The 16169-nt window shown below is 40.0% G+C and overlaps 1 protein-coding gene across 4 annotated transcripts in view; it reads right to left on the reverse strand.

Annotated features, from left to right (window-relative positions):
- The window catches only part of abcc3 (ATP-binding cassette, sub-family C (CFTR/MRP), member 3), a 77000-nt gene that overhangs the window by 19845 nt on the left and 40986 nt on the right, over positions 1–16169 (reverse strand). For all 4 annotated transcript variants that reach the window (XM_050060505.1, XM_050060506.1, XM_050060507.1 and 1 more), the window contains exons 8-18: positions 10599–10841; positions 7521–7698; positions 7135–7296; positions 5628–5720; positions 5147–5350; positions 3764–3910; positions 3591–3678; positions 2711–2777; positions 2483–2609; positions 661–837; positions 265–432 (exon numbers count right to left, since the gene is read on the reverse strand). In XM_050060505.1, the coding sequence (XP_049916462.1) occupies positions 265–432; positions 661–837; positions 2483–2609; positions 2711–2777; positions 3591–3678; positions 3764–3910; positions 5147–5350; positions 5628–5720; positions 7135–7296; positions 7521–7698; positions 10599–10841 (1654 nt within the window). The remainder of the gene's footprint in view (positions 1–264; positions 433–660; positions 838–2482; positions 2610–2710; positions 2778–3590; positions 3679–3763; positions 3911–5146; positions 5351–5627; positions 5721–7134; positions 7297–7520; positions 7699–10598; positions 10842–16169) is intronic.

Below are 16169 nucleotides of genomic sequence, written 5' to 3' on the forward strand. Positions count from 1 at the left end.
AATTCTCACAGGGATTCACAGTGATGACCTATGACCATCAAATTCCTATCAGTCATGTTTGAGTCCAGGTGGACGTTTGTGCTAAATTTGAGGAAAAAAAAAAAATCCTTGCAAGGCATCCTTGAGATATCGCAATCATAACAGTGGGATGGACAGACTTACGGACGTACGGACACCTCAAACGAAAAAGAAATGCCTCCAGCCACAGCTACAGCCGGCACAGAGGTATAAAAAGATGAAAACCTGGATTTAGGCACTCCTCACCTTGCCCTTTAGCACTCCTTCTGGACCAATGAGGTTGTCAAAGATGTGTTTGGCCACGTGGGCGTCCACAGCAGACAGCGGATCATCCAGGAGGTAGATGTCAGCGTCACTGTACAGAGCTCGGGCCAGACTCACCCTCTGTCTCTGCCCACCAGAGAGGTTGATGCCCTGCAGAGTTGAGACTCATTAGTAGCAGAATCGCTTTAATCATTGTGGTTATTTGCCAATCTAACGTGAATTTATTCAGTAATATAACAGATGGAAGCGGAGGGGAGGGTTTATGAAACTGAATTGATTAAATGTCTGAAGCCTGAAAGAAAACAATAACTAAAGAAACTAAAACAAAAGCAGTTACCCAGTAAGAAAGTGGAAAATTTCAGTGTTTCTCTGTTGTACCTTTTCGCCTATCTCAGTCATATCTCCACCAGGCAGCACTTCCAAGTCAGGAGTTAAGGCACAGGCTTCAAGAACGCAGCGGTACTTCTGCTCATTGTAGGGATTCCCAAACAGGATGTTGTCCCGCAGGGTGGCATTCTGTATCCAGGCCTGCTGGGGTACGTATGCCACTGATCCCTAAGGAAAGGAGAGGCAGAAAAACGGGAATTTAGCGACCTTTAATGAGTATTTTGTCTCCTAAATACACATACAACTATATCCTACCAAGTCAAAATCTTATCCCAGAGTTCCAAGGGTGTCCTTACACTCTCAAGAGATTTTCAACTGATTTTGTCTGAAGACATATAATGAAAGGGGAAGCTTGCCCCAAAATTAAAAATGCATATTTTTCCTTTTACCTGTAGTGCAATTTATCAGTCTAGACAGTTTTAGTGTGGGTTTCTGAGTGTTGGAGATATCAGCTGTACAGCAGATACACGCTTCCTTCTGCACAGTGACACAGTTGGTGGGAAAGAAAATAGTTCCTATACGAAACTGCTCACAACAAGTTCTGTGTATTGTTTTGAGTAACTGGGTGGTGATTTCTGAAAAGAGACATTGCTGTTGGGTTTCTCAAATTTATTTTTTGGCGCTTTGAGCACCACAAGCCAAGTGCCATCTAGTTCCATTATATTGAAGAGAGGGCAAACATCTCTATGCCCAATATCTCCAACACTCTGTGACTTAGACCAAAACAATTTAGACTGATTAACAGCACAACGGGTAAGAGAAAAAATATGTATATTGATTTTTAGGGTGAACTGTCCCTTAAAGCATGATAATATAAAGTTCGGGCTGCAGTTTACCAAATTCATAACCTTGACTGTGTTATAATTTGTTAATATTATAGGTATGTTATACAATGTGTAGACTGGACACACATTAACATTTATTTCAATGCATTACTTCACTTTACGTTAATGACCAAAGAGGGTCAGTGGCATTTGTTTTTGGTACAGTGTGGTAATAAGGCTCAGTTAATGGAACAGCCAAGATCAACACCAATCTAATGTGAGTCTGTTAAATATGAAGCTAAAGTTTAAGTTTAAGTTTTGGTCCGGACGGGGACTCGAACAGGCAACCCTCCGGTTCCCAACCCAAGTCCCTATGGACTGAGCTACTGCCGCCCCAAAGTCAACAGGTTCGGGCTTAGCTTAACAGTAAGCAGGCAGAAACAGCTGTCCAAAGTTAAAAAAAATCCCAGGACCCATAAAGCTCCCTGACACAGTGTTCTTTGTTAGATTAATGTAAAAACCAAATTGTAGGAAAGACAAACCAGGCTAGCTGTTTTCCACTACTTCCAAACTTTGTGCTAGGCTAACAAGTTAATAGCTAGCTAATGAGAGTGGTATCAATCTTCTCATCTTACTCTCTGCAAGAAACTTTTTGTGCTTTACTGTCTTTTTCATTCCTTTTTGAGTGTCTAGTTTGTTTTGCCAATGACACTGCATTTACTTGTGAAGTACTCTGAACTTACATGACTCTTCTACACCACTTATGTGCTAACTTGTGCATACAGTGCTTTATAAACAAAGTCCAACTGACTGATTCTCCTCTTTTTTCCCCTTCTTTTGGTAATATATGTGCAAATGGTGCAATAATATATTATAATAATAATATTTTTTTTAAAACATGAATGTTGGCAACACATCTGAAGTTGTGAATAAACAAGGAGTTGGAAGATTAGAGCAGCTTTAAAGGAAAGAAAGGGAAGATGAAGAAGTTAACATAACCTGCTGCTTGCTTGTTTTTTTTTTGTAAAGAATATGAAATGAAGTCCTACCTGGATAGAAACCTCTCCCTCTAGTTTCTCTACTTCACCAAGCAGCGCAGAGATGAGGGAGGATTTCCCACAGCCAACGTGGCCCACCACTGCCATCAGGGAGCCCTGGGGCACCATCATGTTAATACTGCAGACACAGAGTCAACAGTCACATGTTAAAGCCTCAGGTATGATGACACAAACACATAACGAGTGCAAACATACAGCATGTGAATTTCCCAGACATACTTGTGCAGAATAGGAGGATCTTCTTTAGCCCAGGTGAACTTCCCATTGATAACTGTCACTGAAAAGTCTGCAAAAAAAGTCGTGAACTTATTTTCAGCAGCTTTGGAATCAGTGGGCGAGATGTACTCTGATGAGACCAAAGACTGGAGGGCATTTCTTAAGTATTAGTCATCGAAAAGCTCTTCAGGCTCTGAGTCACTGGGTGAAAGGTACAAGTCTTTTATCTAAAGAGCCTATTGAGTGTACACAATGGAATGATGACAGGAAATGACAATTGACTGCGATCATTAAAGTCTGTCTAAACATGTGCAATGAGATAATGGTGAAGACACCTGTTTTTCTTGGATGCCTCAACGGTAAACAAAGAATCCAAAAACAGAGAAAATTCTTGATGAGTTGCAGTTGTAGGGGTCCGTGTTTAACAGCAAAACTATATCAAAACATCCATTTAAAAGCTCTCACACAGCTCATGCAGTATAATCCAAGTCTCATTGATTCAGTCGAATGCCCAGTGCTTCCAAAACACATGCAATTTTACTAGAATTATTTAAAACACATAAGGCTGCAGGATTGTTTTAAATAGTGAGGTTTTGGCACATAGGACTGGATAAATAAGACTTGTATTATACTGCACAACCTGTGTGAGAGTTTTAAAGTGGGTTTCGGAAATAGTTTTAATGTTGTTAAACACAGATGCCCAGGACTTTCAATTTAAAAAAGTTTTTTTTCAGTTTTTGGATTCCTCATTCACTGAGGCGTCATGCGAGAAAAAACAAAGTTTTCTTCATAAATTTAAAGTAAAATGGGGTGAGTGTTATACAAAATAATTTTTTGGGTGACGTGTCCCTTTAATCAAAGGAGTAGCAGTGTTTAATTTCACCTGTGGCTGTGTTCTTTCTGTCCACGGAATCTGGGTCCAGCTCATCGTGACTAAGGAAACCTTGAATTCGCTTCAGTGAGACGCTGGCCTGCGACGCAGAATAAACACACAAGCACTCAATGAAACCTGTAAACAAACACACAAAAAAAATGAAGAGAAAAAAGAAATCCTACCTGAACCATACTGCTGATAACTTGGGGGAGCATGTTGAGTGGAAACCTGAGGATGTTAAAGAGTGAGAGCGACACAAAGGCCTTCTCCGCATCCAGGATGTTATTCTCATCCACAGTCACATACACAGCAAATGTTGTCAAGGCAACCTGGAAACACATCGGGCAAACAGGCTGCTTAGACATCAACATCCATCAATTTACTGTAGAGATGTGCAGCAGTCAGTGCTGTGATGCTGCACACACTTGCAATCTGAGTCAACCTGTGACTCAGCAATGACCTCATTATCAACAGCTGGTGATATTCAGCGCATTATAGTCTGCAGAGTTTGTAACAACTGATATACACAGGCTTTTGGCTGGTACAGTGCATATCAATCTTAAAAATAAGACATATATAAAATCGATCAAGAAATTTTTTTATTAAATGCTGTCACCTATAAAACCTGATATAGACAAACTTGATGTAGACACCAACCAAAAAAAAAAGTTGTACATTTACACTACAGCCATATTATTTCGTTGGCTGTCATGCCGTAGCCACAGACATCTTCTCTGTTTACTTAAACAAAACTAGCAGACCTCTTGGATCAGGTCATGCTTTTCTCAAAGGTTATGTTTAGGGTCAGCAAACAGGCAGTCAGCTGATAAAAAGTGGTGTGTTATGTTGCTCGGGCGTTTGCACTTGAGCGTGTCCACTTTTGCTGTGCAGTAAATGATTCCTGATTTGTCTCTGGTGTTGCTAGTAGGCTGAGAGGGAAGCCAATTGTAAGATTATTTAACCACCCTTTATATAAGCAGGTAATTTTGTTAAATGTTACGTAAAAGTTCCAGAAAGGAACTCAGACAAAAAACATGGGGAAAAAAAGGGAAAACAGGGTCAAGGTTGGAAAAAAAACGAACTTACCTGTTAATGACCATGGTCCCAAGAACATTCTCATATTAGCTGATTTGTTAATATACAGTGAATTCAGTTTCTAAAGAAATGAGCTCTTTATCCCCAGGATTCTAAAATGTTTCAAATAAAGCTCATTTGTAATATCTGACCACAAACTATGTAATCTTAACACTTGCTGGATTGGATTTACTGTACAGCTGTCAAACATGACTTATGGGCTTATGTCGGCTGCCTGGAGGCAACAAGACTTCATCCAACAAGCCCTAACAGGAAACAACAGCGCAGGTACTCATGTTGTCATCTTCAGAAAATATCAAACATGAAGACATTTTGGTTGAGACTCATGAAGCCTGTTTGGATTTGTTTTAACTTTTAGTTCACACAACAAAGTGAAATAGAAAAGGGCTCAGTTGATCCTGACAATCATCAGTTTCACATTGCAGGCTCTTGAAAGAAAGCCAGCTCCCAGACATGTGGACTGAGCTTACCAGGAAAGGGGCACTGGTCCAGGCCATGGTGGACAGAGCTCCCAGGTAGGCTGTCTTACGCAGCACGTTGAGCTCCTTCTGCCTAATGGCCAGGACCTTTTCTTTGAAGGAGTTCTCCCACGCGTACAGCTTAAGGACTTTGATGCCGTTCAGGATCTCGTTCATCAGCTTGATACGAGAGTCCTTATACTGCATCTGCTCCACCTGAAGAGAGAGGAAGAGGACAAACATGAGGACAAGACCAGACAGTGTTTGACCAAGTGTAGCTTGACATACTGTTTGATATCATAATATCAAAGGTCAGCGTCATAATTTTTCTCTTCCCATGTGAAAGAAACTAACATTGGCAACCCAGTTTGCTCGGGATAATTCATCAGAAAGAACATGCCAAAACCAAATATATTTATATCACTGATGTGTTCCCACTGAAAGTCAACAGACAAAACTGAGTTATTGCTAAATTCTAGCTGACTGCTCGTACCTGGTAAGCTCGTGTCTTCATGGCAATGACAGCATTAAAAGGGATCAGCATGATCATGACAGCCACCCCAGCCAGCACTGATGGACCGAGGTTCTGGAAAATACCACACACAGTCAGTAAATTACTGAATATATAATTCAAAACCAATACAGAGATAAAGACAAAAGTTGCCTGTGTTCAATAAATCAAGTGTACATGTAACAAAATATGGAGGGAAATACCTTGTCATACCTTTCTACAAGAGGGCTTTTTACCTATACTGTTCAGTGGTGCCAAATTTCCAGAAAGCTAAAGGGCCCTGGAGCCAAACATTTCCCTAAGCTTTTATTTTCAGTATGTATGTAAACCTGGCACACCAGGGCAGCACATTTTCAAAACTTTCATTTCATGAGACTGCAATTTACATGTACTATTTGCATTTTTACAATCCCTACTCAAAACCTCGCTTGTTCTCTCTGCTCTGCGTACAGCCTGCAGTTCAGTGAAAGTTTCATAGAGTTTCTGTCACATGACTGTTGGTCACAGCTGAGTCATGTGTGTCTTACCAGTTGTGCTGAGGAGTGCAGAACTTGATGGGTTTTTTTTCTTTTTTACAGGATCTGGTTAGTGCAAATAATTTATTTTTGGTAAAAATTTAAATAAGACGTAGAATATAGTAATTTTAATTAAATTTTAAACTTGGATTTGCTTACGTTTCCTGATGAAAGCATTTGTCACACATTATTTGTTCAAGGACCATCTGTAATAGGGCTGAGTAAAAATAATCCATTCATCCAATTCAAATTGATCTTCATTTGAATGACCCGATATTGATTCATAAAATCCAAGATCTATCTTATAATATGCACATTTTCCCACGGATGTGTGAAGCTTTTATCCCAATAATCTCCCAGTAGTAAACGGTCCCCAGCGCTAAATTATTAACAACTGTAGTATTGAGAGTCACAAATGTTACCGGATCTTTTATCTGTAACTGATAGCTTACTATTTGTATGTTTTGGTGTAATTTATTATCGTGTTGCAGCAGCCTCTCCTCCTCCGGTCTGTGCTTTTATGTACACACAGGCACACAAACACAGGAGAGATTCTGCGGCGGAGACAAAGAAGTGAAGATAACTTTGAATCGGGACTTTGTGAATCGAAATCTATTCAATACAGGAAATCAGTGGTGATACCCAGCCCTAATCCGTAATTTTAAAAATTTCTGTTTTTACAGTTTCTGGCTGTGATAAATGGTGTAATTTTTGGGATTCTTTACAGAATACATGCCTTTCAAACCTGCTAGCTGGTTGTAGGGAAGGAAAACAGGCCAAGTGGACAGGAGCGCTCTGCTCATTTGAAGGACTCACTGTAGCAAATGTACGTTAATGCATGATTTTTTTCTTTTTTAGGTTTTAATTTTATTCTATTTTTTTCACAGAACTGATCGGTGGGCCAGAGTTGACCCACAGGCTGACAGCTTAATAAGCCTGATCTAGAGTAACCCATGTATAATTTCTGCAATTACCTGCCAGAGGAAATACAGTGCCAGCAAAATCTGAAGAGGAGCAGACCACAACATATTGAGGAAAGTGGTGAGGTCCATGAATCTCTGTGCGTCCACAGACATCAGGTTGACAACCTCTCCCACTGTAGATGAACGCTTGGCAGCATTAGTTATCACCAGCGCCTGCAGGACATCGATGGAGTAGAGAAACAACTGTACTTAATAATGTAATACATTTCTTTTCTGTGAAGCATACTATTATCTCCTCGAGCATAAAATGTGTTTTAAGACTAAAGTTTCGCTCACTTTATTGCTGGAAGTGAAGTTTTTAGGGCTTTTTTAAAGCTTGTGCATTTACGCTTAAAGCTTAACAGTCCTAAATCGAAGATGTGAGAATTTCAGCATACCTTCCTGTAGATTGCTCCTATGATAGCGGTTCGTACATTCATGCCGGTGACAAAACAGTACTGAAAGTGATGGTGGAGGATGAGGGTCTGCAGGAAGGCTGTGAAGAACATGAGGAAGGCCAGCGAGTAACCCCACCAATCAGGAGCACCCTTTTGTTTTGTGAATGAGATCAGCATCCTACAAGAGTGAAGAAAAGAACAATTCTTTTAGATTAAACACACAACATCCAACTAATCTGGAAAGAGCTGTGTTGACAATGGCACACAGCTAACTTTTTATGTAACCGCTCCTTTTCCTTCACATGGTCTGTGAATACAAACACACACATTCTTTGCATGCAAAATATTAATATGAGTTAGCAGAAACACACTATTTATCCATGGAGTTTATAAACCTTTTGGCATTATAATGAGTTTACTGTTTTAGCAGCAGACCAAGGGTGTAGTGTATAGACACAATGTTAGTTTGAAGTGATGGTAATATAATATTATCCTCCTTGGACAACTAAAAGTTGAAAGTGAATTCAGGTCTTCATTATTTACCTACAAAGCAGTTAGTCACTAAAACTCTGCATGGACAGTTTCTTCCATTCTTCTACTAAATTACGCCTCAACTACTTAACTAAGAACATGGTGTACACCTGCCTCAGACAGTCTGCACAGCCTGGTATTAACCTGGAGAACACCGCAGTGAGGCTTTACAAAGAAACAAGAAATAGATACCAGATGATGCATTTTCTAGTCTTTTCTTGGCCTACCTATAAACTTTCAGCAAGATCTTAAAATATGACTTCTGACTATGAGACAGTCTGGCCCCACTGCACTCATAGGAAACTGCTGACCCCTAATACCACCTTAAAGTTGTAACAATCTTTCACTAGACAGTGCAAGTCAATATTGCATAGTCACAGACTCATTATTTAGAATTGTCACATCAGCAGAGGCATTAGCAGCTGTATTGCCGCCATGCTGTGAGAGGATTTGGCACACATCCATTTTAGCTGATTGGTGATTATTTGGGAAAATGACTGCTGTCTTGAACATGTATATTGTAATTTTGTTTTGCTGTATGGTTTGTTGACAGTCTGATGTGGAGGATTTATATCCTGCACAAAAAAAAAAAATTCGATTCATTTCAATAAATTTGCATACCGTCCTCAGATCCGCCTCATCTTATCTGTGGCTTCTATGAAACATACAGATTGTTATCAGTAACAAACATGCTCTGTATTTTCATAACCCATCTCCTTGCGTGTGACAGTTTGTTGACATTGTGCTGGCAAAACAGAAATTACATTCAGGAAATGAAAAAATGTCTTCTGTGGCCTCTCTTCAAAGTCATAAGGAAACCAAACACACTTGTCTTTGATAACATTTTAATATTTTATATTTTTACATTTTTATGCACTGTTTACTTAGCTGTCTGCTCTTTTTCAAAGCTCTTCATGCCTATAAAAAGAGGTGTATGCTTTGCTGATTGCTAGGGTGAGGTAGGAATGTCTGGTTTATCTGGTGTTTCAGGCAGCACACTGGTTAGCTTAATATGCTAGCTAACCATATTGCCTGTTTGATTTGTTAGCATGCTAGTTAGCCCAACTTCATGTTCACAACTTTCCCATGTTGTAAATACAAGCTAAAGGGTTTTGTTGAATACAGCTTATAATTAATTACTTGCTCAGGTGTGTTAACTGAGGAGAAATGTTTTTCTTTTTGGTTGTGTTTTTTTATGTTTGGTTTGTTTAGTACCTCAGACAGCATACTAGTTAGCCTAGCATACTACTTAGTTTAACATATTGCCTGTTTGGTTTGTTAGCATGCTAGTTAGCACAACTTCATGTTCACAACTTCCCATGTTGTAAACAGAAGCTCATAGGTTTCTTTGAACACAGCTTATAGTGTATTACCTGCTCAGGTGTGTTAACTGAGGAGAAATTGTTTTTGTGTGTGTGTGTGTGTGTGTGTGTGTGTGTGTGTGCGTGGGTGCGTGCGTGCGTGCGTGCGTGCGTGCGTGCATGCGTGTGTATTTATGTTTGGTTTATTTACTAGCTGAGGCAGCATACTAGTTAGCTTAGCATACTAGCTAGCATACCATATCACTTGTTTGGTTTATTTGGTGGCTCAGGCAGAATTCTAGCTAACCTAGCATGTTGTTAGCATGTTAGTTAACCTAATGTGAAATGTGAGGAGAGTGTATATTAGGTTGCTTGCTAAGGTAAAGTAGCTAAGGGGAAATATTTAGTGTTTTTGGTGGCTCACGCAGCATACTAATTAGCTAACCATGCTAGCTAGCTTAACATGTTGCTTGTTGTTTGGTTTATTTGGTGGCTCAGACAGAATTCTAGCTAACCTAGCATATTGTTAGTCTGTTAGTTAACCTAATGTGAAATGTGAGGAGAGTGTATATTAGGTCGCTTGCTAAGGTAAAGTAGCTGAGGAGGAATATTTAGTGTATTTGATGGGTCATGCAGCATGCTAATTAACTTACCATGCTAACTGGCTTAACATGTTGCTTGTTGTTTGGTTTATTTGGTAGCTCAGGCAGGATTCTAGCTAACCTAGCATGTTGTTAGGACTGCAGTTAGCCTAATGTGATATGTGAGGGGAGTGTATGCATTGTTGTTTGCTAAGGTGGAGTAGCTGAGGGTGACTGTTTCCCATGGCAGCAGTGAAAAAAGCAGGTATCAGAATTAACTGGCCTTATCAACCACATGACTGTAACAAAATACATGCACGAAAATTATGTGGTCAGCCAGCTCTGAAACCTTATCTCTATATCAAGATAAGGTTTTCACAGAACAGGTATCACCACATATCCACCCTGGCCAAGATGCGTTAATGAAACATACACAGTGTTTACATAATAACTTTGCATCTTTAACAAGGACAGTATACAGTTTAAATAAAGGCAGCTACCATACTTTGGATAAAACCACCCAGCATGCAAAAATACATTCAAAAAGACATCCTGGAAATAGTATTTGGCAACACTGGAACAATGGTAGCTTGTTTGGTGTCCCAATCTTGCAAATAGGGTGTAGTAAAGACAGCACATGGTAGTAACGTGACCTCTCTGTCTACCTGAGCAGCTGAGGGTTGACGAAGGTGATGATATCCTGCAGGAGCTTGTAGGCTGAGCCAATCAGAAAGTAGGGTCCAAAGGCTTTGATGAGGGCACGTAGGAAAGACGGCTGGTAGGGAGCAGCTTTCTGACTGGACAGCAGCACCTCTACTTCCTCCGGGCTGCTTTCACCTTCTCCTATGTGGTTGGTGGTCGATGGCGGGGGCTTTGAGTACACAGCCTGGCTGGACAGACTGTGTTCACTGAGAATTTGGAATTTGGGAGGTTGTTTGATAGGAAAGAGACGGAGAGATGGAGAGAATAATAGCTATGTGAGGATGTGGAATTCTCATCGTAAGTAAGTAAGAGAGGAAAACATATCTATATAGCATCTCTCTAGAGTGATGTCATAAAGGGCAGTCCTATACGAAAGACAGTGTATAAAACCAATAATAACAACACATTACAACAGCAGACAACATCAATGAAAGGCATTTTTGAAGGCCTTGTAGGTGATTAGAAAAATACATCTATCCTGTATCTTACTGGCAACCAGGGAAGTGAAATCAGGATTGGGGAGATCTGAGTTCTATGGCTAGATTTGCATAAGAGGCTGTTCACACATACAATCTCAAAAGCTGGTGCAGCAATAAGCTGCTATTTATTGGATTTATCGCAATTCCTTAAATTGAATAGATGTTTCCCTCACTGACATCTTTTCCTCACATCTTAGGGCTCATTTATGCGTGAGTGTTTTCTGAAAGCTTACGGATATGGATGAAACAGAGCAGTACCACCGGAGATTGTGGAAGCAGTGTAGCATAGTTCAAGCCAAATACGACCATAAGAGACAACAAAGACATTTTATAAATAACGGTGAAACGGAACAAATCTGTAATAATATAATAATATGTAGTGATATATAGTGAAAATAGTAAAAAGAATTCTCCGTCCACAAGTGGGGATGTAGACCAACGGCGTCTACAATACTGCCTCCATTAAAAAGTACAATATTATGACCTCTGCCACCGCTGCATCATTTGTTGTTGTGTGAAACTTTTGACCCTGCCCTCTAGAGCTATCCATTGGCTGTATCTATGCCAACATTATGGGCGCATGGAAGAGTGAGAGTTGTTACGGTACAACATTTGAAACTGACATATATTTTCATACGTAAAGGAAGTATAAATGAGTTTTTGGGCTACATTCAGAGGGCAGGCTAATCAGATTGGTTTCTCAAATCAGATCATCAAGACAGACCGTCTTCATTGTTATTTCCAAATGATCAGACTGGATTTGTGTGTCCAGACATCACCAGCCTATCTGCATGGGTTGCTGCGTAAACACCATAGGTGTCAGTATCTCCATAGCTGCGCTAGTGACGTGGCTTTCCAACTCAGAAGCATGAAAAATGAGGGTCCATTATTTAGCCTTCCAAACAATCACCTCTACAGAAGTATCCCCCTTAAATGCCAACAGACATTTTTTTTAGCATCTGTCGATGGACTGTTATTCTCCATTTTGTCCTTCACAGATCTCTGCTCCTAGCAACATGGATTCTGCTCAGCACCTCTGTTACTCTAGTTTAACATCATTGTTGTGCTTTGTGTCTCAACGCAGAAGACACTTTGAAATCCAATTTCAGTAGCCAGCGCAGCCTCACTGAGATGCATCTGTAGAAACCTGATTGGAGTCAGACTTCAAACTCCCCACAAATGTGGTTTGGAATAGGGGTGTAACAATACATCGATTCACATCGATACATCGATTCATTGATTAACGATCCGATTATATCGATGCAAAATGAAAACATTGATCCATATCGTCATCTTAAAGATACACATTTATTTTGAAATTCACATAGCACGTCTGTGTCACCATTTCTGGGCAAGCACGCCTCCGCTCAAACAACAAACAGAGCTCAGAAATAAAACGGTCGAATCATATTCTAGTTGTTTTTGTGAGATGATGTAAATGATTGTGTTAGATGGGCATATGATATCGTGTCATATCGATCGCAGGCTCCTGAATCGAATCGAATCAAGATCGTATCGTGACAGTCTTTGTGATATCGGCAAACATCGTATCGTCATCCAAACAAATCAATATAATATCGTATCGTGATGAAGCTGGTGATTTACACCCCTAGTTTGGAACACATACCATTATAAGATATGATAAATTCTTTCGGCAATGCTGGATCAACTTAGTACAATAGCAAGTACTAATACAAATAGTGCAAAACAAAAACAAAATACGTTAAATATTGCAGAGCGTCCCTTAACCTGTTTGTCCACAAGAATGTTCATTTGCTCAGAAAGATCTCAGGCAGTGAGACATAATGTAAGACACGCTCTAAGTTTTCAGTGAAAGGAATGTTTTGCAAACAAAATCTATTCTAATACCAGCTTAAAGTGCAGGAGTCGGATTCCAGCAGTGAATTTGTTGGCAGCTACAGTTCAACGGGACGACTGTGATGGAATTCAGCTTAACACCAAACAGGTTTCCAGACGTCAAGTGAAAAGGCCTAATGGAGTTTTACCATATCATTTTACAAGTTTCTCAGTGAGAAAGCACAATCAAACTGCGACAGGAAAACAGAGAGAGGAAGCAGCCTCATGGAGGTCAGAGTTCACCTATCCTGCTGAGTGTGTTTTTCCCTGACATTGGATTTTCACTGCAATAGCAAAATGGAGAGCTAAATCCTGTTCTCAATGACCAAGCAACTTAACTAATTTCTCCAGCATGTAGCTGAATATGGTTAAACCGTGGAATGCAATACTGCAGACATGAGAAAAGTAATTCATTCTGCAGCAGATTATACAGAGCAGTGGGGGGTGGATTTAATCATTCAAGGCTCTGATATTTAAAACCAAAATGAAAAACCACATCATGAACATACAGAATCCATCAGGGCTACAATGCTCCAAAAATATGTTCACTGTGATGTGTGCTCTACCAACAGAATGCAATGCAATCTATATGTGTTCTTTTTTTCTTTTTAGTTGATAAGTGGCAGCAGTGGTACCAGTTTCAGATATTAGATCTTGCTACCCTGCTGCTAGGGTTACAAAAAGCATGCTCATGGTTTCACTTGTGCAAAAAGACACACACACACACACACACACACACACACACACTCAAAGAGCCCTGCCCTCAAACACAACATCCTCTGCCCTCAATGCTCTGACAAAGAGGTTGAAGGTGCGGCTAGCACTGCCTTTTTCAGAGCACGTAAATCAGAGCCAACATTTCTCTCTGGGAATTAGAATTAGCTTACAGTTTGTTGAGACCACAAATCTCAAGTCTCATGTAGTGTTTACATGCACTCAAGTAACCTGGTTAGTGTCCGGTTTCTGCATGAAGCTGATGTCAACGTCCTTAAAACAAGAAACCATGTTAACATGAATAATATTCTGCTGGAGAAATCAGCATTTATCTATACCTTGAAAGATCCAGTGATTTTCTATTTTTCTTAATGTCAAAACAACCAAATAATTGATCCCACTGTGCTAACAAGTACTGCATATGCATCCAAAGTCTGATATATCTTCTTCATCTGTGCCAGAGAGTTCCACTGTTTTCCGAAAACTACTAAAAACACAGCAATAAGCTTTGCAGTAGGTTACATGTTCCTCCATTATCATGGACACACTGTAGATTATTGTGATTTAAAGGAATATTTAACCTACAAAATCATTATTTGTATATCAGTTACTCACCCCATGTTACACTGAATTTGTCCAAAAAAAAAAAAACTTGTCTCAATGGTGAATGAAGAATCCAAAAACTGAGGAAAGTCTTGATGAATTTGAAATATCAGGGGTCTGTGTTAAACAGCAGCTAAACAGTATCAAAACATCCATGTAACAAACTCCCACACAACTCGTGCTTTATTATCCAGTCTGCTCAATACTTCCCAAACACATGCATTTTCACTAAAACCTTACTATCTAAAACACTCGAAAACACAAACACAGGATTTTGAGCTCTGCTCTTGCAGTACGAGACAAGAGCAGCTATTTGTGAGTGAAAGCAAACTTTTAGACCCAGCCAAACTGTGTCCCACAGTGTGGTGCTACAAATAACAGAGTGGGAAATATATATATTCCAACAGCGCTCCCAATGAACGGTCCATCTCCAAAAATAGAAAATCTATCTGTGGTGGCTGTTGTTTTAATCTCGGGGGGCCGCCACAAACCCTGGTTAAGTGTTTTAGCGAAAGTGCATATCTTTGAGAAGTACTGAGCATACAACTGGATAAATGAGACTTGGATTGTACTGCACGAGTTGTGTGAGAGTTTTAAACGGATGCTTTTATGTAGTTTTGCTGTTGTTTAACACAGACCCGTATGATTTCAATTCATCAAGAAAGTTTGCAGCTTTGGGGATTCTTTGTTCACAGGAGGCGTGGTGGGGGNAGTAATATTGGCAGAAAACTACAGTGGCCAGTTGTTTTAATTAAACATTTTCATTATGACCCATTTTAAAAGATTTATATCTTCAGTGGGAACCCGTGAACTTGGGGCTGACAGACTTCAGACAGGGTGTGGCGGCAATGCTGAGAGTTGAGAGGAAACATCATTATCCATAGCTGTATCCAAGATAATTTAATCCAGAATCCTACTAAAATGAGAATAAATAAGTACAATATGTTTCTACAGCAGAGCAGCTGAACACACAAACTTTATCACAGTAAAGGAAAAGCTGTGTGCCCACCACAAAGCCTGGTCTCTCACTGCACTGCATCTTACAGACGCTCCAACCACAAAAAACAACACATGACTACAAGGGCGCATGGACACAGACCTCCGCCAAGGCCTGATCGATCTTGTAATGTTAACCAAATTGAAAAACGACTTGTGTATCTGTCCTGTGATTCAGATTCCAGTCAAAAGAATGTAATGGGTTCTTCATTCGCCCATACTACACCCTCCCACCAGGTTTCCACACCAACAAACAAACTAAACCAAAAACATTACCTCCTTGGCAGAGGTAATAAACAGCACTTGAAGCTCCAGCATCATATGTCAGTAATGCACTTACAATAGACTAGCCTTGGTTCAAAAATATGGCAGCAGATAAATCTGATAAATGACCAGCTGTGCATTTTAAAGTATCCAGGTCACAGAAGTTCTCAGGTTTCCTGCTTTCACTTCATCTCTCCCAATAACCTGGGGCCTGTATCACGAAGCGAGATCAACCTTTCCTGGGTTACCCAGACCTATCCTGGGTTGACTAACCCTAACAATGGCAATCAGGATAATCGGTATCACGACGCTGGATATCAACTCGGTAACTCAATCCAGGGTTGCTTTATCAAGAGCCGTGAACGCGTACGCAGCGGACCAATCACAATCATGAGAGAAGCGCAGCGTCACTGAGTATGTGAGGATAAAAAAAAGTATTTCTCGTGAGGATCAGAGATTAATTCTACTAAAATATGAGGAGGAGAAAAGCCACATTTCAGAAAAGGCCAACACCGTGGCAGCTGCAGGAGGAGGAAACACGCGTGGCAACACATAACGGGATGAATAATGTTTAGTTTTAGTTTAGATTAGTTTATTTGCACATCATGTTAAAAACAGACA

This window comes from Epinephelus moara, chromosome 13 (genome assembly GCF_006386435.1).
Source record: "Epinephelus moara isolate mb chromosome 13, YSFRI_EMoa_1.0, whole genome shotgun sequence".
Lineage (NCBI taxonomy): Eukaryota > Metazoa > Chordata > Actinopteri > Perciformes > Serranidae > Epinephelus > Epinephelus moara.